The 27,546-nt window shown below is 37.5% G+C and overlaps 1 protein-coding gene and 1 pseudogene across 1 annotated transcript in view; one reads left to right on the forward strand and one right to left on the reverse strand.

Annotated features, from left to right (window-relative positions):
• On the forward strand, positions 9,971-11,286 carry LOC455905 (mitochondrial ribosomal protein L45 pseudogene; annotated as a pseudogene).
• ZNF675 (zinc finger protein 675) overlaps positions 13,286-27,546 on the reverse strand; it is a 33,836-nt gene continuing 19,575 nt past the window's right edge. The window contains 4 exon segments of the mRNA XM_512554.9: positions 13,286-13,626; positions 13,628-15,086; positions 23,097-23,192; positions 24,013-24,139. Of these exon segments, the coding sequence (XP_512554.8) occupies positions 13,539-13,626; positions 13,628-15,086; positions 23,097-23,192; positions 24,013-24,139 (1,770 nt within the window). The 3' untranslated portion in view covers positions 13,286-13,538.

Raw genomic sequence — 27,546 nt, forward strand, 5'->3', positions numbered from 1 at the left:
AGTATGGTTGTGATGGAATGGTTGCAGCAGTGTGGTCTTAAATAGCCAACACTCTATTTCATCATCCTTGCGCTATGGCCATTTTTTTTTTTTTTTGAGACGGAGTCTCACTCTGTTGCCCAGGCTGAAGTGCACTGGCATGATCTCGGCTCACTGCAACTTCTGCCTCCTGGGTTCAAGCGATTCTCCTGCCTCAGCCTCCTGAGTAGCTGGGACTACAGGTGTGGGCCACCACGCCCAGCTAATTTTTATCTTTTTAGTAGAGACAGGGTTTCACCATGTTGGCCAGGATGGTCTCCATCTCTTGACGTCATGATCTGCCCGCCTCGGCCTTCCAAAGTGCTAGAATTACAGGCATAAGCCACTGCACCCGGCCGCTTTTTTCTTTAGAAAAATACTTTATTTTCCTAATTCAGAAATTTAATGTAATTTTCAGTCTCACATTTTCAAAAATGGTTTATTCTAAAAGAAGTATGATTAAACAATTCAGCATTTTTTTCCAAAAAAAAAAGAGTAAAAAGTTAACTTTATAGTCTAGTGTAGTTACTAAGTAAAAAACAAAGATGTAGAGTCATTTATTTTAGCTGCACACTTGGAAATAAAACACTTCTTTGCCTATAGGCTGAGAGCTTTCAAAGATGCTAGCTTATAGAATGTGGGGAGACCTAGTATTAAAACATTCACCCCTATGCTCAAAGGGAACATAATTTTGTGTCTTCTTTGACTCCTAATTCCAACTATTAACCCAGATCTATAGAAATGTAACATTTCATTATAGCACAAAATATTTTATTATTTTTATTTCAGATTCAAGAGATATAGGTGAAGATGTGTAACATAGGTATACTACATGATGTTAAGGTTTGGGCACTTGATAACTCCATTGCCCCAGTAGTGTACATCATACTTGATAGGTAGTTTTTCAATGTTTCTCTCCTTTCCTTTTTTATTTTTAGAACTCTGCGTTTATTGTTTTCATCTATGTTTCCATGTTAACCCAATGTTTAGCACCCAATCATAAGTGAGAACATGTGGTATATAACATACTTATACACAATGCAATACTATCCAGCCACAGAAAAAGAAATAGTGTTTTTTTGCAGCAACATGAATGCATCAGAAGTAATGTTCTTTGCAGCAATATGGATGTTAATTTTCTCATTATAAGCAAATTAAAAAAGAAAATGAATCTAAACGCCGGGCGTGGTAGCTCACGCCTGTAATCCCAACACTTTGGGAGACCGAGGTGGGCGGATCACGAGGTCAAGAGATCGAGACCATCCTGGCCAACATGGTGAAACCCCATCTCTACTAAAAATACAAAAATTAGCTGGGCGTGGTGGTGCATGCCTGTAGTCCCAGATACTTGGGAGGCTGAGGAAGGAGAATCGCTTGAACATGGGAGGTGGAGGTTGCAGTGAGCTGAGATTGCACCACTGCACTCCAGTCTGGTGACAGAGGGAGACTCCATCTCAAAAAAAAAAAAGAAAGAAAGAAAAGAAAAAGAAAAGAAAAAGGACACCACATATTCTCACTCATAGGTGGGAATTGAACAATGAGAACACATGGACACAGGAAGGGGAACATCACACTCTGGGGACTGTTGTGGGGTTGGGGGAGGGGGGAGGGATAGCATTGGGAGATATACCTAATGCTAGATGATGGGTTAGTGGGTGCAGCACACCAGCATGGCACATGTATACGTATGTAACTAACCTGCACATTGTGCACATGTACCCTAAAACTTAAAGTATAATAATAATAAATTTTTAAAAAAAGAAAAGAAAAAGGAAATTAATCTAAAATTCATTAGTACCTGGTTAAATTGTAGATCTTTGCTATGGTGAATAGTGCTGCAGTAAACATTTCAGTGCAAGTCTTTTTTCTAAAATTATTTTCCCTTTTGGGTATATACTCAGTAATTGGGTTGATGGGCTAAATGGCAATTCTATTTTAAGTTCTTTGAAAAATCTTCAAACTGTGTTCCATAGAGGCTGAATTAATTTGTATTTCTATCAACAGTGTAGAAAGACGCTCTTTTTTTCCACAACTTGAATATTTGTCACTTTTTGGCTTTTAATAAGTCATTCTAACTAGCATGAGATAGTATCACATTGTTATTTTGACTTACATTTCTCTGATGACTAGGGACGTTGAGCATTTTTCTTTGTATGTTTATTGGCAGCTTTTATGTCTTTCTTTGAGTAATGGCTTTTCATATTATGTCTTTTTTTATAAAATTTCTGATAGATTCTATATATTAATACTTTGTTGTATGTAGTTTGCAAATATTTTATTTTATACTACAGGTTGTCTAATTTGTCAATAGTTTCTTTTGCTATGCAGCTATTTAGTTTAATTAGGTGCGAATTTCCAAGTTTTTTCCATTGAATTTACTTTTAAGGTGTTATGAATTATTTCCAGAGGGCAGTGTCTAGAAGAGTACTTTCTAATTGGTCTTCTAGAATTTTTATATATTAAAGTCTCACAGTTATTAATCTATCTTGTTTTATATATGAGAGGTAGGGTTTCAGTTTTCTTCTTTTGCATATGACTAACCAGTTTTCCCAATACTATTTATTAGATAGGTAGTTATTTCCTTTTTATTTCTATTAACTTTGTCAAAAATAAGTTGGGGGAAGGAGTGGTGGCTCCTGCCTGTAATCCCAGCACTTCAGGGGCCAAGGTGAGCAGATCACTTGAGTTCAAGTGTTTGAGACCAGCCTGGCCAACATGGTGAAACCCCACCTCTACTAAAAATACAAAAGTTGGCCAGGCGTGGTGGTGCATATCTGTAATCACAGCTACTCGGGAGGCTGAGGCATGAGAATTGCTTGAACTCAGGAGTCAGAGGTTGCAGTGATCTGGAATTGTTCCACAGCACTCCTTCAAAAAAAAAAAAAAAAAAAAAAAAAAAAAAAAAAAAAAAAAAAGGTTCGTTGTGTAGGAATGTAGCTTTATTTCAGGGCTCTCTCTCTGTTCCATTGGTCCATATGTATATTTTTGTACCAGAACCATGTCATATTGGTTACTGTAGCTTCTGGTAAAGTTTGAAGTCAGGTAATGTGAGGCATCCAGATTTGTTAACGTTGCCTTGGCTATTTAGGCTTGTTTTTCTACACATTTTAGAAGATTTTTTTTAATTCTATAAAAATGGCATTAAGGGTTTGATAGAAATAGCACTTAATTTGTAGGTGGTTTTAGGCAGCACAAACATTTAAATTATATTGATTCTTCAAATCCATGAGCATAAAATGCTTTTCCATTTACTTGTGTTTTCTGATTTCTTTCAGCAGTGTATTGTTGTACTCCTTGTAGAGAGATTTTACATCCTTGATTCAATGTATATATATTTTTTGTTTGTGGCTATCATAAACTGTGTTCTTGATTTTGTTCTCAGCTTGAATGTTATTAGTGTAAAAAATGCTACTCATTTTTGTATGTTGATTTTGTATCATGAGACATTGCTGAAGTCATTTTTTAGGCTTACGAGTCTTTTGGTTAAATATTTAAAGTTTCCCAGGTAGAGAATTATATCTTCTGTGAAGATAATTTGACTTCCTATTTTTCTCTTTAGATGCCTTTTATTTATTTGTTTGATTGCACTGGCTAGGACTTCCAGAACTATGTTGAATAGGAGTGTGAGTGTTGAGTGAATATTGTTATTTTTATGGAGAATGCATCTAGCTTTCAGCTGTTAAGTATGATGTTAAATGAAGATTTGTCATGGATGACTCATTATTTTGAGGTGTTTCTTCAATGTCTAGTTTGTTGAGAATATTTTTATGAATATTGAATTTTCTTGAATGCTTTTTCTGCATGTTTTGATAATTACATAATTTTTGCTTTTAATCATTTTACAAGGTGAATTTCACTTATTGACTGCACATCATAAAACATTCTTGCATTCATAAAGCCTGCATGATTGTGGAAAATAACTTTTTGATTTGCTTGTGAACTCAGCTTGCTAGTGTTTCATGGAAGATGTTTCAATGTTCATGAAGAATATTTGCCTATAGTTTTTTTGTGTCCTCACTAGATTTTGGTATTAGGATGATACTTGTTTCATATAAGGAATTAGGAATAAATTCCACTTTGATTTTTTATATACATTCAGTAGAATTAGTACCAGTTCATCCTTTTTTTTTTTTTTTGACGGAGTCTTGCTCTGTTGCCCAGGCTGGAGTGTAGTGGTGCGATCTCAGCTCACTGCAACCTACCCGTACCGGGCTCAAGCAATTCTCCTGTCTCAGCCTCCTGGGTAGCTGGGACTACAGGCGCCCACTACCAACACGCTTGACTAATTTTTGTATTTTTAGTAGAGACAGGGTTTCACCATATTGGCCAGGGTGGTCTTGAACTCCTGCCCTTGTGATCCGCCCACCTCAGCATCCCAGAGTGTTGAGATTAACAAGCGTGAGCCACCGTGCCCGGCCTAGTTCATTTTTTGTTTGTTTGTTTGAGGCAGAGTCTCGCTTTGTCGCCCAGGCTGGAGTGCAGTGGCATGCATGATCTTGGCTCACTGCAACCTCCACCTCCTGTGTTAAAGTGATTCTCCTACCTCAGCCTCCCAAGTAGCTGGGATTACAGGCACACGCCACCATGCCCAGTTAATTTTTGTATTTTTGATAAAGACAGGGTTTCACCATGTTGCCCAGGCTGGTCTCGAACTCCTGACCTCAGGTGATCCACACGCTTCGGTCTCCCAAAGTGCTGGGATTACAGGCATGAGCCACCGTGTCCGGCCCATCTTTTTTATATGTGGTAAAATTTGGCTGTGAATTTATCTGATTCAGGGCTATTTATTTTTTTTATTACTAATTTAATTTCATTATACATTTTTGCTCTGTTCTAGATTTTTGTTTCTTCATGGCTTAATTTTGGAAGATTGTGTGTATCCAGTTTATTTTCTCTAAATTTTTTAGTTTCCATGCATAGAGATGTCCATAGTAGTCTCTGAGGATGTTTTATATTTATGTGGGATTAGCTTTCACATGTTTAACATTTAAATACATGCAGAATAAAAGTTGGACAAAAGTCATATTCCCTCATGATAAATATGTGAATAAATTAGGTATAGGGCAAATGCACCTTAAGCCAATAAATGCCACATATAACAAAAATTGCACAGCTAACAACATAGTAGATGGAGAAATGTTGTGAGCTTTTACTCTAAGAGCTAGAATAACACAAGGATGCACACTTTCTTCAGTCTTACTAAACAGAGTACTAAATGTTCATGGCAGAGAAATTAGAAAATAAAATCAAAGGCATCCATATTGGAAAAAAATTAAATTATTGCTGCTTTGCAGATGACATCTTAAGTATAGAAAAGCCTAAGACTTTACTGAGAACCACTAGAATAAACAAATTTATTAAACTGGCAGAATATAAAATCAACATACAAAATTAGTAGCATTTCTATACACTAATGATTAACTATCTGAAAATGAAATTAAAAACCAATCCCATCTACAATAACTGTAGTTACTAGACTTTGAATTAAATTTAACTAAAAAGTTGAAACATGTTACATTATAGGATAAAGAACCTTAAAGAAACTAAATAATACACAAATGAAAAAATTACACATATTTGCAAAAAACTATCAAAGTACCAGTGACACACTAAATAGAAAATTTTAAATATATATCTAAAATTATATATATATATATATATATCTCTAAAATTTATATGGTACCACAAAATACCTGAATAGCCAAAACAACCAAGAAAAAAAAGACTGAAATTATCACCCAAACTGACTTAGAAATATACTACAAAGCTATAGTAATCAAAATGGTATGGTACTTGAATAAAAATAAACACATACACAAATGAAGCAGAAAAGAGCAGAAACATATTCATGTATTTATAGCTAAATGATTTTAGAAATAGGTGACAGTTTCTTAGGGAAAGGACAGTATCTTCAGTAAATGGTGTTGAGAAAACTATATAGCCACATGAAGAGCAATAAAACAAGATCTGCATATCACATCATATATATAAATCAACTCAAAATAAATTAGATACTTAACTGTAAGGTTGAAACTGGAATTACTACAAAAAAATATAGGGTGAAAGCCCTATAACATTGATCTGGACAGTGACTTTTTTGTTGTAATCTCAAAACCCCAGGAAAATAAGGGAAAAACAGATAAGTCATATTACTTCAAATTAAAAAGTTGCTGCACACAATTCTCATACAATTAACAGGATTAGACAACTGAAGAATCAGAAAATATAGGCAAATCATACATGAGACAAGCTTTTTGTTGTATACTAAAATTACTACACCAAAAAAAAACTTAAAAATGAGCAAAAGGTTTGAATATTTTTCAAGACATACATATTGCCAAGCGATAAATAAAAAATGCTCAATATCAATTATCAGAAAAGGAAAGCAAAAAAAATTACTATAAGATATCAACTCACTCCTGTTAGAATGACTCTTATTAAAAAGTGTTAGTAAAGCTGTGCAGAAAAGGGAGTGCTTGCACACTGTTGGGGTGAGTATAAATGGGACAGCCATTATGAAAAACAAAATAGAGATATCTCAAAAAATTTAAAATCAAACTATCAAATGCAGAAAGTGCAATATTGGATACATATCCAAAACAAAATCGGAATGAAGAAACATTTGCAACTCTATGTTGTTTGCAACACTCTTCACAATGGCCAAAACATAAAATCAGTGGTTCAACATCTAATTAGTATATAAAGACAATGTGGTGTATATACACAACAAAATACTATTCATCTTTAAAAAAGAAAATGTTTTCAATTACATGATTAATCTGGAGGACATTAGTTGAAGTAAGGCATAGATATTATTAGTTATAATTTCACTTACAGATGGATTCTAAAAAACTTAATCTCATTGAAGTAGAGAGTAACATAGTGACCACCAGATGCCAAGGTATTCAGAAAGTGAAGCTTGAAAATAAATCTGTCAAACAATACATAATTATAGTTGGGCAGAAGAAATAAGTTCAAACAATATGTTCTACAGCATAGTGACTATAGTTCATAATAATGTATTTGCATTTTTTTAAAAAATTAAGACAATATCATGTGCTCTCACCACAGAGTTAACTATGTGAAGCATTACCTAAAATTGAGCATTTGACAATGTACATAGACTTCAAAATGTAATGTTTTACAAAATAAATACACATTTATTTATTACAGATGGTAATGGTATGAAAGACACTAAAAGGGCAGGTGTTCGGGCTGGGCACAGTGGCTCACACCTGTAATCCCAGCACTTTGGGAGGCTGAGGTGGGCAAATCATGAGGTCAAGAGATTGAGACCATCCTGGTCAACATGGTGAAATCCCACCTCTACTAAAAAGACAAAAAACTTAGCTGGGTGTGGTGGTACATGCCTATAGTCCCAGCCACTTGGGAGGCTGAGGCAGGAGAATCGCTTGAACTAGGGAGGTGGAGGTTGCAGCGAGCCGAGATCGTGCCACTGCACTCCAGCCTGGTGATACAGCAAGACTCCGTCTCAAAAAAAACAAAACAAAAAAACTTACATTGATAAGCAAACTCTCCAGTTAAAATCAATTTTTCTTTCTTTTTTTGAGACAGTCTCGCCTTGTCACCTAGGCTGGAGTGCAATGGTGCAATCTCGGCTCACTGCTACCTCCGCCTCCTGGGTTCAAGCGATTCTTCTGCCCCAGCCTCCTGAGTAGCTGGGATTACAGGTGCATGCCACCCCACCTGGCTATTTTGTATCTTTAGTAGAGACAGGGTTTCACCACATTGGCCAGGCTGGTCTCAAACTCCTGACCTCATGATCTGCCCGCCTCGGCCTCCCAACATGCTGGGATTACAGGTGTGAGCCATCGCACTTGACCAAAAAACAATTTTTCAAGTGCATTAAAAATAGCAACTTTCTCATCAAAACCTACAAAGTAGCATGTGAAATGACATGGCATTAAAAAAGTGAGAAAATTGTAGCTATAAAACAGAAAAAAAGAAGTGCTGTGATGTCATACAAAGTTGGAAAACACCTAAGACAAACCTGAAGATAACTGGAAAATAAAACAAGCAGAATTTTGCTTTATATTCAGCAAGATTCAGGTTTGCTGCCTAAAAAAAGATCCTCTCCACATAAAGAATCAATGTTTTTTCTTTGTCATTTATATTTTACATCTCTGACTTAAAGTTACAAAATAACTCTAGCAGGAATATTTACAGATTATAAAACATCTGTTACTCGGCAAGCACTGTCATGTTTTTTGCTACATTTATATATTAAAACATCCTCATGACTTATGAAGCCTCCTTAGTACTTACCTGAATGTTATGGGAAGTCAGGGACCCTGAACAGAGGGACCGGCTGGAGCCGTGGCAGAGGAACATAAATTGTGAAGATTTCATCTTAATATGGACATTTATCAGTTCTCAAATAATACTTTTGTAATTTCTTATGCCGGTCTTTAATCTCTTAATCCTGTTATCTTCATAAACTGAGGATGTACATCACCTCAGGACCACTGTGATAATTAACTGTACAGATTGATTGTAAAACATGTGTGCTTGAAAAATATGAAATCAGTGCACCTTGAAAAAGAACAGAATAGCGACTTTTATGGAACAAGGGAAGACAACCATAAGGTCTGACTGCCTGTGGGGTCGGGCAAAAAGAGCCATATTTTTCTTTTTGCAGAGGGCCTATAAATGGACGTGCAAGTAGGAAATATATCACCAAATTCTTTTCCTAGCAAGTAATATTAATACTCTGGGAAAAGAATGCATTCCTGGGGGAGGTCTATAAATGGCTGCTCTGGGAATGTCTGTCTTGTACAGTTCAGATAAGGACTGAGATAAGCCATGGTCTCCTGCAGAACCCTCAGGCTTACTAGGGTTGGGAAAACTCAACCCTGGTAAATTTGTGGTCAGACTGGTTCTCTGCTCTCCAACCGTTTTCAGTTGTTTATCAAGACAATACATGTACTACTGAACATACACCCTTATCAGTGGTTCTGCTTTTGCCCTTTGCCCTGTGATCTTTGTTGGACCCTTATCAGAGGTTCTGCTTTTGCCCTTTGATCTTTGTTGGAACCTTATTAGTGGTTCTGCGTTTGCCCTTTGCCCTGTTCCCTCAGAAACGTGATCTTTGTTAGACCCTTATCAGTGGTTCTGCTTTTTGCTCTTTGAAGCATGTGATCTTTGTACCTACTCTCTGTTCTTACACCCCCTCCCCTTTTGAAACCCTTAATAAAAACTTGCTGGTCTGAGACTCAGGCGGGCATCATGGTCCTACTGATAGGTGATGTCACCCCTGGCAGCCCAGCTGTAAAATTCCTTTCTCTGTGTTATCTCTATTTCTCAGCCGGCTGACACTTATGGAAAATAGAAAGACCCTATGTTGAAATATTGGGGGCGGGTTCCCCCAATACCTGAACTGGCTCAATCAACAAATAAATTTACTTCTGTCAATTATAAAAAGTGAAAGGAATAATAACTTAAATAGGCTTATATAAGGTTCTTCAATTAAAAGAATAAAATAGAATGTTTTAATTCAATAAAACAATACACTAATTGTGGAACTACATCTAAAAATTATTTTGTGTGCCCTACTAAATTTTATAAAAATAGTTTATATCTTTGACCACTTCACATAATGAAAACCTCATAAACTATAAAAGAAAAAAAATTGTAAGAAACAACAAAAAAATGTGGGCTATGCATGAGTACCAATCAAGTAAAAACAAAATTTGCATAAGATTTTGAACCCATAAGCCATACTATTTTACAGTAATTCAGTAGAAAGAGTATAGATTTGCTTTCCGCATTTTTGAGGTTTATAGTTTTCTAGTAAATTAGTTACCTTACTAAAATGTTTTGTTCCAATATTGCTCTTTTCTTCTGAAAATAGGTACAAATTTATACTCACACAAACATGCTTACTTACTCCATGATTTTCTTACACCTAGGGTTTAACTTAAGAGTAATGTATGGCTTTGCGGGAACAAGATGGCAGCCCCCATACCTCAAGGGTTCTCTTGTTTATCGAGGGTTTTGGGCTGGTGGTCTCGGCAGCCAGTTCTGGTGACTCAGTCCTCAGCTATAGTTCCAGTAAGAACTAAAAAACGTTTCACACCTCCTATTTATCAACCTAAATTTAAAACAGAAAAGGAGTTTATGCAACATGCCCGGAAAGCAGGATTGGTTATTCCTCCAGAAAAATCGAACCGTTCCATACATCTGGCCTGTACAGCTGGTATATTTGATGCCTATGTTCCTCCTGAGGGTGATGCACGCATATCATCTCTTTCAAAGGAGGGACTGATAGAGAGAACTGAACGAATGAAGAAGACTATGGCATCACAAGTGTCAATCCGGAGGATAAAAGACTATGATGCCAACTTTAAAATAAAGGACTTCCCTGAAAAAGCTAAGGATATCTTTATTGAAGCTCACCTTTGTCTAAACAACTCAGACCATGACCGACTTCATACCTTGGTAACTGAACACTGTTTTCCAGACATGACCTGGGACATCAAATATAAGACCGTCCGCTGGAGCTTTGTGGAATCTTTAGAGCCCTCCCATGTTGTTCAAGTTCGCTGTTCAAGTATGATGAACCAGGGCAACGTGTACGGCCAGATCACCGTACGCATGCACACCCGGCAGACTCTGGCCATCTATGACCGGTTTGGCCGGTTGATGTATGGACAGGAAGATGTACCCAAGGATGTCCTGGAGTATGTTGTATTCGAAAAGCAGTTGACAAACCCCTATGGAAGCTGGAGAATGCATACCAAGATCGTTCCCCCATGGGCACCCCCTAAGCAGCCCATCCTTAAGACGGTGATGATCCCTGGCCCTCAGCTGAAACCAGAAGAAGAATATGAAGAGGCACAAGGAGAGGCCCAGAAGCCTCAGCTAGCCTGATGACAAAAATGACTTCTAGGGTGAAGCCTGGGTGATGAGGCTGCTGGAAGCTTTGAAGTCTCCCATTCCCCTCATGCTATAAAAAGAACTACCTTTGTTCTCTCCCATCCTGCTCAGGTCTTTTCAGCAGTCTCATCATCAGCAACCATGACTGATGACTGGGCCCTAGCAGGTGGCAGGTATAACATGGCCATGGACACTCTTCTTTTTTAAATTTTATGTCTAGCTTCTGAGTCTAGATGAAAGGCAGTATGTTTCAGAGAACATTGGATATCAGTTTTTCCCACAGCAGGGACTGTGAGAGACAACCAGCAGCATCCTCTTTGTAATCACAGGGCAGGGATCAGAGTTTGAAATAAAATGCTGTCAGGGTGTTGGAAAAAAAAAAAGAGTAATGTATGTATATATTTAACTTTATGTAAGTCAAAACTAACAAGTCTGTATGTGTTTGCAGGCAGAGAAACAACATGTTCAAAAATACATATAACAATTTTTTAATGCTTATTTAGGACTCAGAATGTGTGGACTTTATTTATACTTCTATATAATTTTTAGCATAACCATAAAAATAGCCCTGTAGTCAATAACAATTGTACATTAAAAAAAACTAAAACTGTAGAATTGGTTTATAATACAAAGGATAAATGCTGGAGATGATGGATACTTAATTTTTCCTGATGTAATTATTACATATTATATGTCTGTATCAAAATGTGCTATATATGGCATAAATATACACATACAATGTATCCACAAAAATTAAAAAGTATAAACTTAGATGAGAAATAAATATTTAACCTATGGGAACATTCTTTAACCTCCTTGCAGTTTAAAGTCACTGGCAAAAGGGATTACTAGAAATGTTTGTCCATTATGTTACCAAATAGTATGTTACCATCTTTTGCCTACACCAGTGAGTAAAGTGAAATAGGTTAAAGTTAGTGGCATAATAACTTTATTAAATGCAGTTTTATAAATGTTAAATAAAATTTTAATAAAATATTAAGTTCACACATAACTTAAAATTTTAAGAATGTACATTTTATTACATAAAAGTACAATTAGTAAAATAATTTACTAATTTTAACTAAAATTTAAAATGCTTTTTTCTCACTATAATGCAGAATATTACCCTGAACACCTACCTCATGTGTCACTTATATTAACAAAAAGAGCCTCTCCACTTAGATTTTTATGTGTCTTACATTTTAATGTCCTTACCCTTCCATAAAAAAGATCATAATGCCCAACTAATAAAAAAAAATTCTCCTATCTCTGATGTAACAATTAGTCACAAGTTGAATACAATAGAAATGAAGAAAACAAGAAGAGTTTTGAATTTTGAGAGTTGAATTACATTATTCATGTTGCAAATAATCTGTATTTTTTAAGGAAAAAAGTATTAATTTCAATGTAATTATAACTTTTCAAAAAATTTTCTACACCTTTTAAAGTTATACACAAATAATTTATCTAACAACTTTAGTTCTGGATTATTTTTTATACTCAGCATTCTGATTTACTGTAATGTCTGAAGTGTCAGTGCCTTAGATATTTCTGAGTTATCTGATATTTACATAGACTTAATTTTAGAATAAATATTGTTTTATATTTACCACATCTGCAAAAAAAAAAAATATATATATATATATACAGATATATATATATACACAGATATATATATATATACACAGATATATATATATACAGATATATATATATATACAGATATATATATATATACACAGATATATATATATATATATATATATACAGAGAGAGAGAGAGAGAGAGAGAGATGGAGTTTCACTCTTGTTGCCCAGGCTAGAGTGCAATGGCACGATCTTGACTCACTGCAACCTCTGCCCCTCCGGTTCAAGCGATTCTCCTGCCTCAGCCTCCTGAGTAGCTGGAATTAAAGGCACTCACCACCATGCCTTGCTAATTTTTGTATTTTTAGTAGAGACAGGGTTTCGCTATGTTGACCAGGCTGGTCTCGAACACCTGACCTCAGGTGATCCATCCACCTTGGCCTCCCAATGTGCTGGGATTACAGGTGTGAGCCACTGCGCCCGGCCTGCAGAAATATATTTTAGTACTAACTCTCTGGTGTTTTCTAAAGCTATAGATTTTGAAAAAATGTGTTTTTCTAAATGTATTACATTTGCAGAGTTTTTCTCCCATACAGATTCACTGATGTTGAAAAAACTTTGAGCAACTGCTTCAGGGTTTTTCTCTAGTACAAAATGTATATGATAAGCTTTATGATACCAGTAAATGTACTACAACCCTCTTTATGTTTGTAATCTTTGTCTTCAAAACGAATACTCTTCTTCACTTTAAAGGCTTATATTTTCTTAAAATCTTTAGACAGTAATTGCATTTATAATGCTTTTATTAAGTACCAACATTCTGATATTAAGATGTCAACAGATATTAATGGCTATTTTACACTCTTTATATTTGTACAATTTTTCTTAAGTATAAATGCTTTCCTGTGCAATAAGGTTTGAGCCTTAATTAACAGTATTGCCAAATTCTTCACACTTGTAGTTTTCTCCAGTATGAATTATCTTACATACAATGAAGTGTGAAAACCATTTAAAGTCTTTGACACATTCTTTACATTTCTAGAATTTTTCACCAGTATGATTTCCTTTATATTTAGAAAAATTTGAGGTGTTGTCAAAATCATTATCACACATTCCAGTTTTGTAGTTTCTCTCCAGTATGTATTTTTTTATGTTTAGTAAGGTTTGCAGATTGGTTAAAAGCTTTGTCACATCTCTCACATTTATAGGGTTTCTCTCCAGTATGAATTATCTTATGTTCAGTAAGTTTTGAGGATCGGCTAAAAGCTTTGCCACATTCTTCACATTTGTAGGGTTTCTCCCCAGTATGAATTCTTTTATGTGTAGTAAGGGATGAGGAGTGTTTAAAAGCTTTGCCACATTCTTCACACTTGTAGGGTATCTCTCCAGAATGAATTTTCTTATGTTCAGTAAGTTTTGAGGATTGGATAAAAGCTTTGCCACATTCTTCACATTTGTAGGGTTTCTTTCCAGTATGAAGTTTCTTATGTTCAGTAAGTTTTGAGGATCGGTTAAAAGCTTTGCCACATTCTTCACATTTGTAGGGTTTCTCTCCAGTGTGAATTCTCTTATGTGTAGTAAGGGCTGAGGAGTGTTTAAAAGCTTTGCCACATTCTTTACATTTGTAGGGTTTCTCTTCGGTATGAATTTTCCTATGTTCTGTAAGATTTGAGGATCGGTTAAAAGCTTTGCCACATTCCTCACATTTGTAGGGTTGCTCTCCAGTATGAATGTTTTTATGTTCAGTAAGTTTTGAGGATCGGTTAAAAGCTTTTCCACATTCTTCACATTTGTAGGGTTTTTCTCCAGTATGAATTCTCTTATGTGTAGTAAGGGTTGAGGATTGGGTAAAAGCCTTGCCACATTCTTCACATATGTAGGGTTGCTCTCCAGTATGAATTTTTTTATGTGTAGTAAGATTTGAGAACTGGTTAAAGGCTTTGCCACATTCTTCACATTTGTAGGGTTTCTCTCCTGTATGAATTATCTTATGTGTAGTAAGGTGTGAGGACTGGTTAAAGGCTTTGCCACATTCTTCACATTTGTATGGTTTCTCTCGAGTATAATCTTTTTTATATTCAGTAAGGTTTGAGAATTGGTTAAAAGTTCTGTCACATTCTTGACATTTGTAGAGTTTCTCACAAGTATAAATTCTTTTATGTTTAGTAAGCTTTGAAGATTGGTTAACAGCTTTTTCACATTCTTCACATTTGCAGAAATTCACCTTGGTATAATTTCTTTCATGTCGAGTTAGGTGTGAAAGCATGCAAAATGATCTGCCACATTCTTTACATTTGAAAGGTTTATTTTCCATATGTTTTATCTTATGTCTATCTGAATGTGAAAATTTATTAAAGACTTTCACATATTTATCACATTGAAACATTTTGCTCTGCATAGTTGGTAAACATTGGTTAAGTCCATTATAATCTCCCTTGTGCACCTTACATTCATCCACACTTTTACAGCCTTTTAACTGAAAATTATCATTTCCACATTTTTCATATCTTCTCAATGTCACTTTTTCAAAAGAATCTTTTATGTTCTGCTCTGGCCAAAACTCTTGGGCAAAATGAGAACACATTACTGAAAGAAATAAAAATAACACATTACTTTACAGACTCAGATAAATATACTTTCCAAACCTAACTTATAAAATTACACAAACTACATAAGCAAGATGGCACCACAGGCCATAATTAAGTGTATGCGTTGCCCCAGGTGAGCACAATGCAAAGAGCCACATAGAAAAAAAAAAAAAATTCTGTCACATTTACCCAACACAGCTTTTTCTACTCCCCAATATAACATAATGTTTTCAGAAGTAAATTACAGCCAGGTGCAGTGACTCACACCTGTACTCCCAGCACTTTAGGAGGCTGAGGCGGGCGGATCACGAGGTCAGGAGTTCAAGACCAGACTGGCCAACATAGTGAAACCGCATCTCTAATAAAAATAGAAAAAAAATTAGCCAGGCATGGTGGCGGGAGCCTGTAGTCCCAGCTAATTGGGAGACTAAGGCAGGAGAACTGCTTGAACCTGGGAGGATAAGGTTGCAGTGGGCCAAGATCGCACCATTACACTCCAGCCTGGGTGACAAAGCAAGACTCTGTCTCAAAAAAAAAAAAAAAAAAGTAAATTGCAAACTTCAATTATTTACATATAGAGGAATACCTGAGAGTAGATAATTTATAAAGAAAAAAGGTTTATTTGGCTCACAGTTCGGCAGACTGTACAAAAAGCGTGTGCCAGCATCTGCTTCTGGTGAGGGTCTCAGGAAGCTTACAATCACAGTGCAATGCACAGATTAACTGGACACATCACATGGTAAGATACAAAGCAAGTGTCAGGTAAAGAAGCCAGGTTTTTTGTTTTTTTTTTAAATGAACTAGCTCTTACTTGAATTAACAGAGTGTAAACTTACTGATTAACAAGAAGATAGTGCCAAGCCATTCATGAGGAACTCTCCCTCATGACCTAAGCACCTCCCACTAGGTCCCATATTCACCTTCTATCAGGACCCAAATCAACAATGATGATTACATTGCAATATGAGGTTTGGAGAACATAGACATCCAAGCCATATCACAGACCAAATAGGCTTAACAGACCTGTACAAACCTTTTCAATCAAAAGCAAGAAAATACACAATATTCTTATTTGCACCTGGTGTATTCTGTTAGGACACAAATCAAGTCTTATTAAATTTAAGAATGCTGGCTGGGCGCATGCCTATAATCTCAACACTTTGGAAGACCCAGCTGGGCCAGAAATTTGACACCAGCCTGGGCAACATAGCGAGACCCTGTTCCTACAAATAATCAAAAAAATAGCCAGGCATGGTAGCAGCCATGGCACGTCTGTAGTGCCAGCTACTTGGGAGACTGAGGTAAAAGGATCACTTGAGCCTGGGAGGTTATGGCTGCAGTGAGCCAAAATTACGCCACTGCACTCCAGCCTGAGTGACACAGTAAAATCTTCTAACAGCAACAACAAATAAATTTAGGAAAACCAAAATTATAAACATTTTCTGACCAAAAGTGAATAAAACAAAAAATTAAAAGGAAAAGTAAAATTGGCAAATTGAAAAATATATGAAAATAAAACAGTGTTCAACATATTCTTGGCTCAAGGGCCAAAACACTTAATTTTTCAAAAATGTCAATGCAACCAAAAGTGGTGAACAAATTCAACATAATCTCTATAAAAAATGCATTAGCAGTGGCTCATGCCTATAATCCTAGCACTTTGGGAGGCTCAGGTGGGCAGATTACCTGAGGTCAGGAGTTTGGGACCAGCCTGGCCAACATGGTGAAACCCCTTCTCTACTAAAAACACAAAAATTAGCTGGGTGTGGTGGCATGTGCCTGTAGTCCCAGCTACACAGGAGGCTGAGGCAGGAGAATAACGTGAACCCAGGATGCAGAGGTTGCAGTGAGCCGAGATAGTGCCACTGCACTCCAGCCTGGATGACAAAATGGGACTCCATCTCAAAAAAACAAAAAAGGTATATATATACACACACACACACACACACACAATGGATTACTCAGCCTTAAATAAATCTAGTCAACATTTTAAGATAAACTTTGAGAATATTATGTCACCTGAAGTAAGCCAGTAACAAAATGATGGATACTATATGATTCCACTTATGTGAGATATCTTAATTAGTCACACTCATAGAAAGTGCAAGGGTGTTTGTCAACGGCTGGAGAGAGGATTAAATGGGCAGTTGTTAATGGGTATTGAGTTTTAGTTTCACAAGATGAAAAATTTATAGAAGTCTTTTGCATAACAATACAAATATACTAAACATGGCTGAAATGTACAGTTTTTTTGAGACAGGTTCTCACTCTGTCATTCAAGTTTGAGTAAAGTGGCACAATTATGGCTCACTGTAGCCTCAAACTGCCAGGCTAAAGTAATCCTGCACCATCAATCTCCCAAAAAGCTGGGACCACAGGTGCACACCACCATGCCTGGCTATTTTTAAAAATTTTTTGTAGACAGAGAATCTCCATACGTTTCCCAGGCTAGTCTCATACTTTTGAGCTCAAGCAATTCTCCTGCCTTGGCCTCCCAAAATCCTGGGATCAAAGATGTGAGCCACTACCATGCCTGGCCCTGAAATACACACTTCAATAGATTTTAGATGGTAAAATTTATGTGGTTTTACAATTAAATTTTTTAAAAGAAAAAATGGAAAAAATACAGAATTATAAATCTTTACATGAATTACCTTCAAATCACAAAAGTGTTTCTCTCACACAAAAGAAATATATATTTATTATTAAACACATGGTGAAAATAAGACTATCTCACCGGGTGTGGTGGCTCACGACTTGTAATCCCAGTACTTTGGGAGGCCAAGGCAGGTGAATCACCTGACGTCGGGAGTTGGAGACCAGCCTGACCACATGGAGAAACCTCGTCTCTACTAAAAATACAAAAAATTAGCTGGGTGTGGTAGCGCATGCCTGTAATCCCATCTGCTTGGGAGGCTGAAGCAGGAGAATCACTTCAACCTGGGAGGCAGAGGTTGCAGTGGGCGGAGATCACACCACTGCACTCCAGCCTGGGCAACAAGAGTGAAACTCCATCTCGAAAGAACAAAAAAAGACTATCTCCATGACTAATCACTTAGACAAGATAAAACAATCATTGAAAATCAGCTAAGAAAGAATACATACAAGATAAGCCATAACCAAAATTGGGGTCATATTCATAGATAAACACACATATGTAATCTGATTGGGATAGATATGTGGCTGATTTATTTCTTAATTAAATCCCACAAAGTGTACCAACAATTGCAAATTGTCTAAAATGGCAAAACAAAAAAACAATAAACAGATGTCAAACTGAAAAAACACACTAATACGGAATGGCAAAACCATAGTAAGAGAAACGTTTACTCATAAAATCTTGCAGGCAACACTGATGTAGCATTAAAAATGAAGTGTCTAGGCCAGATGCAGTGGCTCACGTCTGTAATCCCAGCACATTAGGAGGTGAGGTTGGCAGATCACAAGTTCAGGGGTTTGAGACCAGACTCGGCAACACGGTGAAACCCTGTCTCTACTAAAAATGCACAAAAATTAGCCAGGTGTGGTGGCGCACACCTGTAATCCTAGATACTCAGGAGGTGGAGACAGGAGAATTGCTTAAACCCGGTAGGCAGAGGTTGGAGTGAGTCAAGATTGCACCATTGCACTCCAGCCTGGGAAACAGGAGCAAAACTCCATCTCAAAATTAAAAAAAAACAAACAAAAAACAAAGACAATTTTGGGCCAGGCTCTGTGGCTCACACCTGTACCAGAACTTTGGGAGGCTAAGGAAGATGGATCACGAGGTCAGGAGTTCAAGACCAGCTTGGCCAACATGGTGAAACCCCATCTCTACTAAAAGTACAAAAATTAGCCAGGCATGGTGGCATGTGCCTATAGTCCCAGCTACTCAGGAGGCTGAGACAGGAGAATCACTTGAACCTGGGAGGTGGAGGTTGCAGTAAGCAGAGATTGTACCACTGAACTTCAGGCTGGACGACAGGGCAAGACTCTGTCTCAAAAAAAAGACAGAAATTTTACGTCTTAAATATATGCTATTGTTACACAAAACAAAACTGCTGTAATCCAACTTTAGAAGCAAAAAAATAGCCTTACATTGCTATATATATATCTATAGATATCTATAGAGATATAGATCTATATCTCTATATAGATATATCTATAGAGATAGAGATCTATAGATCTCTATAGATAGATAGAGATCTATAGATCTCTATAGATAGATAGAGATCTATAGATCTCTATAGATAGATAGAGATCTATAGATCTCTATAGATAGATAGAGATCTATAGATCTCTATAGATAGATAGAGATCTATAGATCTCTATAGATAGATAGAGATCTATAGATCTCTATAGATAGATAGAGATCTATAGATCTCTATAGATAGATAGAGATCTATAGATCTCTATAGATAGATAGAGATCTATAGATCTCTATAGATAGATAGAGATCTATAGATCTCTATAGATAGATAGAGATCTATAGATCTCTATAGATAGATAGAGATCTATAGATCTCTATAGATAGATAGAGATCTATAGATCTCTATAGATAGATAGAGATCTATAGATCTCTATAGATAGATAGAGATCTATAGATCTCTATAGATAGATAGAGATCTATAGATCTCTATAGATAGATAGAGATCTATAGATCTCTATAGATAGATAGAGATCTATAGATCTCTATAGATAGATAGAGATCTATAGATCTCTATAGATAGATAGAGATCTATAGATCTCTATAGATAGATAGAGATCTATAGATCTCTATAGATAGATAGAGATCTATAGATCTCTATAGATAGATAGAGATCTATAGATCTCTATAGATAGATAGAGATCTATAGATAGAGATCTATAGAGATCTATAGATAGAGATCTATAGATAGAGATCTATATCTATATATAAAATGTTAAATATATAAAAATATATATATTGCAGAATATGGTTAGAGTGTCTGATATATAAAACAAATATCTGCAAATAAATTATATTATTTAGATACAGGCTGGACAAAATGGGTGCAAATCATAGAATTATTTTTTCCTACATCAAGCCTAAATTTATAAGTAACAGTTTTAGTAAATATGGAGTGCCTACAAATTATCTAATTTACTTTAGACATTACATGTAAATTCTAGCATATTGTTCTAAATTTCTAAATCTAAAATTACAGACAAAATTGAAACAGAAAATGGAGAATAAAAATGTATAGCAGGAGTGAAATTGGTAAGATGGGAGAATAAAAGGTGCCCTATTTTGTTATCTCCTGCACAGCAAGACAATTTGTCAGCCATCCCTGACAAAAATGCCTTTATGAGATTGCCAGGCATCATGGCTCACACCTGTAATGAAAGATACATGGTATATTAAGTTTAGAGAATTGCTTCAGGTTAGGATTTCAAAATCAGCCTGAATTATGTATGTAGCAAGACTCCATCTCAAAATAAGTGCCTTTGAGAGCTTTGAGATCCAGAGAGAGAGGGAGTTGTGGAACTCTGATAAAGCCTAAGATTTAAAAGTCTTCTTTTCAGAAGGCAGGCCCTCATTCAGGTGCAAACTACAGGATCCCTGTTCTTAACTACAGACTAGGAAATGGCCCACCCAACTTGGTCCCACTAAGAATTCTGAACTTACTATGTAACCATCCCAAACTCCTCCCAGCCAAAGTCTGGGAGAGATTCTGCTTTTCCAGAGGCCCAGAGGAAGATACCCATTTATAGCCATGTGGACTGGCCTAAGGTAAAGGACCTTAGCCTTTACTGTGGTCCTTGAAGCAGTTCAATGACTCAGTTCCAGCTCGCTGAGCCACAGTTTATGGTCAGTTCTGCCTATACAGAAACCCACACAGTGACCTGGAAAGATCCTTTCTGGTACTCGCTGAAAGCCATAGTCATTCACATTTTGATATAAGGCCCACCATATGCAGACCCTACTGCAAAAACCTGCCCTAGTGTCTGCCCTACAGAGCAAAATCCCCTGCCAAAATTCAGTCTGTCCAAAATGGGAATTTAAACTACCCAAGTTTTTTAGGACAAGCCAACTAAAGGTAGACCCTAGTGCAGACCCAGCAGCCTTGTGACAAAGCTACAACCCCCCTCCACTACAAACCCAGAGGGCATCCCATCACCCTGAGCGTCCAACAAAAGATCTTTACCTTCTGAAACCAGTTTATAAAAACTTGAGGTGTTTTCTCCTTCTGTACACAGATGCCAATGCAAAACTATATTGTGCCCATTGTCAATGCTGCTAGTTTAACATAACACTGAAAGTATTGGCAGAAGAATTAGTTGAAAAATGAAAAAGAGCAATTGAAATTGAAGACACATAAGTAAAAAGTTGCTGGCTGTAGCTCATATGATCATATATATAAACATAAACAGTACATTAAAACTTGTAAATACACTCAGTAAATCAGAAAAATATAAAACTAACATACAAGTTAGGGTTCCATAAACTTAAACTCTCTGATAAAATAGAGAAAAAAACTTATTTACAATAGCATTAAAATAATAAATTTCTGAGAACAAATTTAACCAAGGAGGTACAAAATCTTTACAGTGAGAGATATATCAGTGAAAGATATTAGAAAAGACATAAATAAACTTGAAAATATTTTATGTCTATGAACTGAAAGAATAAATACTGTTAAAGTGCCATGTTATCCAAAATGATCTATAGATTCAAGACTCCCTATCAAAATTCCAGTGGCATTTGTTTTTCACAGTAATAAAAAATATAATTCTAAAATTTAAATGAAAGTATGATATACTTTAAATAGCCGAAGCAAGCTTGAGAAAAAAGAACAAAGTAGAAGAATATCATACTTTGTAATTTTCTTTTTTTTTTTTTTTTGAGACGGAGTCCCACTCTATAGCCAGGCTGGAGTGCAGTGGCACAAACTTGGCTCACTGTAACCTCCACCTCCCGGGTTCAAGCGATTCTCCTGCCTCAGCCTCCTGAGTAGCTGGGATTACAGATGTGTGCCACCACACCTGGCTAATTTTTTGTATTTTTAGTAGACACGGGGTTTCATCATGTTAGCCAGGTTTCCAAACTGCTGAATCAAAAGAAAGATTTATCTCTGTGAGATGAATGCACACATCACAAAGCAGTTTCTCAGAAAGCTTCTTTCTAGTTTTTATCTGACCTCCTGATCCGCCCACCTCAGCCTCCCAAAGTGCTGGGATTACAGGCGTGAGCCACCGTGCCTGGCCCTTGAGCCGATTCCCAGCCCTTTATAATTTCAAGACTACATTAGAAGACTATAGAAATACAAACAAGTAAAATGTGTAGAAAAATGAAAAAAAAAAGGGCGGGGAATAGTGGCTCACACCTGTAATCCCAGCACTTTGGGAAGCCAAGGCAAGCAAATGACCTGAGGGCAGGAGTTTGAGACCAGCCTGGCCAACATGGTGAAACCCCATCTCTACTAAAAACACAAAATTAGCCAGGTGTGGTGGCACGTGCTTGTAATCCCAGCTATTTGGGAGGCTGAGACAGGAGAACTACTTAAACCCAAGAGGCAAAAGTTACAGTGAGTCCAGACTGTAGCACTGCACCCCAGCCTGGGCTACAGAGCAAGACTCTGTCTCAAAAAAAAAGAAGGAAAGAAAACAATAGAAAAGAAACCACTTCTCATACGTTTCAGACAAGATGGAAAAAAAGAACTTAAAAAATCATTTAACAGTTTCTCAAAATTATGTAGGTATTTCTGTGCCTCCAAAAAAAATGAGTAAGGATTCAGATTGCACAGTCTCTTGTATGCCATGAAGCGGACACTGGTTCTCACCGAAAACTTAAAGGAAAATTACCAAAAATGTAAACAGAAACCTTAGAGAATTTAAAAGCATAAGACAGAAAATGCTCAAATGTGAGAGCATAAAATACTCAGGCTTTCCAGAAACTATTTCCTTTAAAACACGGCTTCCCAAATCACATTTTAAGGACTGGCTTTCTCTTTGACCTTTGGACCTCTCATCAGTGTCACCTGTTGTATTCACTTTCATTCTCACTTACCTGGGGGTTCATTCACCATCTCATGTCTCTTCACAGCCAAAGGCTCTTTTTCTTGCTCCAGACAGGTGATCAGGTCTTGCTTAGAGACAGCAATACCTGTTTTATTAAAAAATAAATAACATGAATCTTGCTCATATTCTCCAATTACCAACCTAGTAATGTGCTCAGTAAAGAGAATGTAATGGAATAGTCTAGTAAATTAATCCCAAAATACTGACTTATAACAGAAATTTTTAAATACTTAGAAAATATTCTAAATTTGTAGGTTCTTAATTTCACTACCCAGTACTACTGAATCAAAACTTGGTGTTGGCAATTAGATTTTAAGGTGTGGGCAACAATATTTTATGCCACTAAACTTCTGAAATTACCACTAGAGTGAAGGACACAGATCAGCTCAGGAATGTGGTAAGTTCAGATCAAGATGAAACATACTAAAGAAATTCTTCTCTATACAGACAAATCCTTAAGATTTTCTCAAAAACAGGGATCTGAAACTCATTTATGCAAAGCATACATTACCAAAATATATTCTACAAAGAAGAGAAATGAAACCTTTACGGTATATTAGAAACTGTCTGTTGGGACAGGCATGGTGGCTCACACCAGTAATCCCAGCACTTTGGGAGGCCGAGGCGAATGGCTCATCTGAGGTCATGAGTTCGAGACCAGCCTGGACAACATGGTGAAACCCTGTCTCTACCAAAAATACAAAAAAAAATTAGCTAGGCATGGTGGCTCACGCCTGTAGTCCCAGCTACTTGGAAGGCTGAGGCACGAGAATTGCTTGAACCCGGGAGGCGGAGGTTGCAGTGAGCCAAGATCGCACCACTGCACTCTAGCCTGGTGACAGAGTCAGACTCCGTCTCAAAAGAAAAACAAAAAAAAAGAAACTATGTGTTTAAGTTATCCTTACCCAGGAAGACCAGGTTTCTGTAGTTCTCTAAAATCACATTTTTATATAAATTCCGCTGTGCAGTGTCCAGGCATTGCCATTCTTCCAGAGAGAATTCTATGGCCACATCCCTAAATGTCAACAGTCCCTGAAAAACACATACACACAAACATATTCACCAGGTAGCCAACAGAGATTATAATTTGACTCAAGGTAAAATGAGAGACTAAAGAGAACAGGTTCTGATTTATAGGAGTGACTGAAATTATCCAATAAAATCATATTTTTTACACAGAAATATTTCCTAATGTGTTCTCTAACCCTGAGAAAACAGAGTGGCACAAGAGCCACAACACCAGTGTATATATAATAATTTTCTAAATAATAACATATATAATAGGTCAGGCACAGTGGCTCATGCCTTTAATACCAGCACTTTGGGAGGCCGAGGCGGGCAGATCACCTGAGGTCGGGAGTTCCAAGACCCACCTGACCAACATGGAGAAACCCAATCTCTACTAAAAATATAAAATTAGCCAGGCGTGGTGGCGCATGCATGTAATCCCAGCTACTCAGGAGGCTGAGGCAGGAGAATCACGAGAATGGCTTGAACCTGGGAGGTGGAGGCTGTGGTGAGTGGAGATTGCAGTGAGCTGAGATCGTACCATTGCACTCCAGCGTGGGCAACAAGAGTGAGACTCCGTCTCAAAAAAATACATAATTAAGGGCATAAACACAAACACGTAGCTTTTTGAGTGCTTCACAAGCTTCTGTGTAATAAACACTATCTTGTTTAAATAATAGCTAATTGAGAACACAGATGGAGCCTCAACATTAGATGTTCTCCATTTTTACTAAGGACCGCAGGTTTTCCCAATAGAAATGTTGAGTTATCTACACCTTTGCATGTTCAATAGCCACAGGTAACATTTTTAATATTGCAGATTATAAAATAATCGTGAGAATTCTGCATGGCATATAAGAAGTCATGATGTAGAGAAGGCTCTGGTATATGGAAAAGAAGTACTTTTCAGAGACTCTTGACTATCATAAGAGTTTTTAGAAGTAGTTAAAACAAACTCATTAGGGAGAAAAAACCCAAGTAGAGAAGTCAAAGTTTGCAAGTACTAAACGCATGGCATTCCAGGAGGCAGAGCGGACACAGCTCTTGATCTGAGACATGTTTAACTGAAAAAAAGCCATTTTTTCCTTTCTCTGAAAATTCTTTTCACATGCGATTCTCTGGACAAATTACACCTGCATCTGGAGAATATGCCTTTAAAGGTATCAGCACCACATGTTTACCTGGTACCACCACACTCACAGGCAGAAGGACCAAGACTCACAGAAAAAGTCCACCCATTTCTGTCCTTCATACCAGAAGCGATTCAGGAACCATGAGCTGCTCCACAGAGATAAAAGTAAAAGTTCCTTTTCTTCTGTCCTCAGGTGCCCTCCCCTGCCATGGACATCAGCAATTTCTGCTACAGCAATGAAAATACGGGCCACACTTTCCTGTCACTACCAAACCAAACAGAACCAGCCCTTTGACCATTCTTTAGAGCAAAGGTAGAACTCTCATGAATATATCTTGAACCCCTCATACTTGATTTTGGCCTCACGTTAGAGTCACAAGAGGCACTTAATTAAAACAACATGGGCGGGAACAGTGGCTCACACCTGTAATCGCAGCACTTTGGGAGGCCAAAGTGGGCAGATCACTCGAGGCCAGGAGTTTGAGAACAACCTGGCCAACATGGCAAAACCCCATCTCTACTAAAAATACACAAATTAGCCAGGCATAATGGTACGTGCCTGTAATCTCAGCTACTTGGAAGGCAGAGGCAGGAGAATCGTTTAAACCTGGCAGGCGAATGTTGCAGTAACCTCAGGTCGCACCACTGTACTCCAGCCTGAGCAACGGAGTGAGACTCCGTCTCAAAAACAAAAAACAAAACATGATACCTCCGCCCAGAAGAATAAACAGACCTGTGGATAGGGCACAAGTAGATATTTCTGCAAACTGGCCATGTAATCTTAATTAGAAACCTGGGCTGGGCATGGTGGCTCACACCTGTTATCTCAGCACTTTGGGAGGCCAAGACGGGGGGATCACTTGAGGTCAGGAGTTCCTGACCAGCCTGGCCAACATGGTGAAACCCCATCTCTACTAAAAATACAAAAATTAGCCAGCTGAGGTGGCACTTGCTTATAATCCCAGCTACTCAGGAGGCTGAGGCAGGAGAATCGCTTGAACCCAGGAGGTGGAGGTTGCAGTGAGCTGAAATCGCACCACTGCACTCCAGCCTGGGCACAGAGCAAGACCCCACCTCAAAAAAAAAAAAAAAAAAATCAAACCTGGGCTGAAAACCACTTAGCTGGGCATTGCCTTTAAAGCTTTAATGGGCTTAAAAAATACTTGGAAACTGTGGCTCCACTCTCTGTGATGTAATTCTGCAGACTTAGGGTTCATGAGTGGTTTTTTTGTTCTTTGGGTTTTTGTGTGTGTGTGTGTGATGGAGTGTCGCTCTGTAGCGCAGGCTGGAGTGCAGTGGCGCGATCTCGACTCACTGCAACCTCCGCCCCCTGGGTTCAAGCGATTCTCCTGCCTCAGCCTTGAGTAGCTGGGATAACACAGGCGCCTGCCACCACAAGCAGCTAATTTTTTGTGTATTTAAAGTAGAGGCAGGGTTTCACCATGTTGGTCAGGCTGGTCTCAAACTCCAGACCTCTAGTGATTCGCCCAACTTGGCCTCCCAAAGTGCTGGGATTAAAGGCATGAGCCATGGCAGCCAGCCATTAATGGGTATTTTAAACCCATTAATGTTCCCTATCAATTGCTCTTCTGGGGCTCATGATTAGCATTAGAGAAAGCAGGCACAGCATGGAGTCCCTTACACTCAGCACTCTTGTTACAACACAAATACTTCTCAAATGAAGACTACCAATTTTCATATTCTTTGCTGGCTCTTTAAAGTTTACAGAATAAACAGAAGGCAGCAACATCTAAATAAGTCTGCATTTGGAAACCATGAGGTACACATGTACTAATGAGGCAGGAGAATAGGGTCTGGAGGCAGGGAACCTAAGACCATTTCACACCGAATTCCTAGACCTAAATGGAAAGGAAAACTAACTTTCCATGCCTAAGTAACAAAAAGACCAGAGGCTATTGCCTTTGCAAATCCCCACCTTTTCTGTGAGGCAGATAGGAAATTGGCTGTCCACAACCATTCAGACTGATTGTGGGCTGAGTCTCTATTTGAATAAAAGTGACACTTTGTAACTTCACCTTAGCCTCTAATTGGTTGCTTTTGCAATCAATTGGATATTTGCAGAGGATTGTGACCTTTTTAACTTCGCTTCAGCATCTGATTGGTTTCTTTCTGCAACTAATCAGAGCAATTGTGGGCCACCACTTCATTTACATGAGGTGAGCAACAAGTGGCCAATGGGAAACCTCTAGGGGATATCTGAACCCAAGAAAATTCTGTTGTCTGGGACCTTAAGCCATTGTTCGGGCCCACTTTCACACTGCAGAGTGTAATTTCATTT

This window comes from Pan troglodytes, chromosome 20 (genome assembly GCF_028858775.2).
Source record: "Pan troglodytes isolate AG18354 chromosome 20, NHGRI_mPanTro3-v2.0_pri, whole genome shotgun sequence".
Lineage (NCBI taxonomy): Eukaryota > Metazoa > Chordata > Mammalia > Primates > Hominidae > Pan > Pan troglodytes.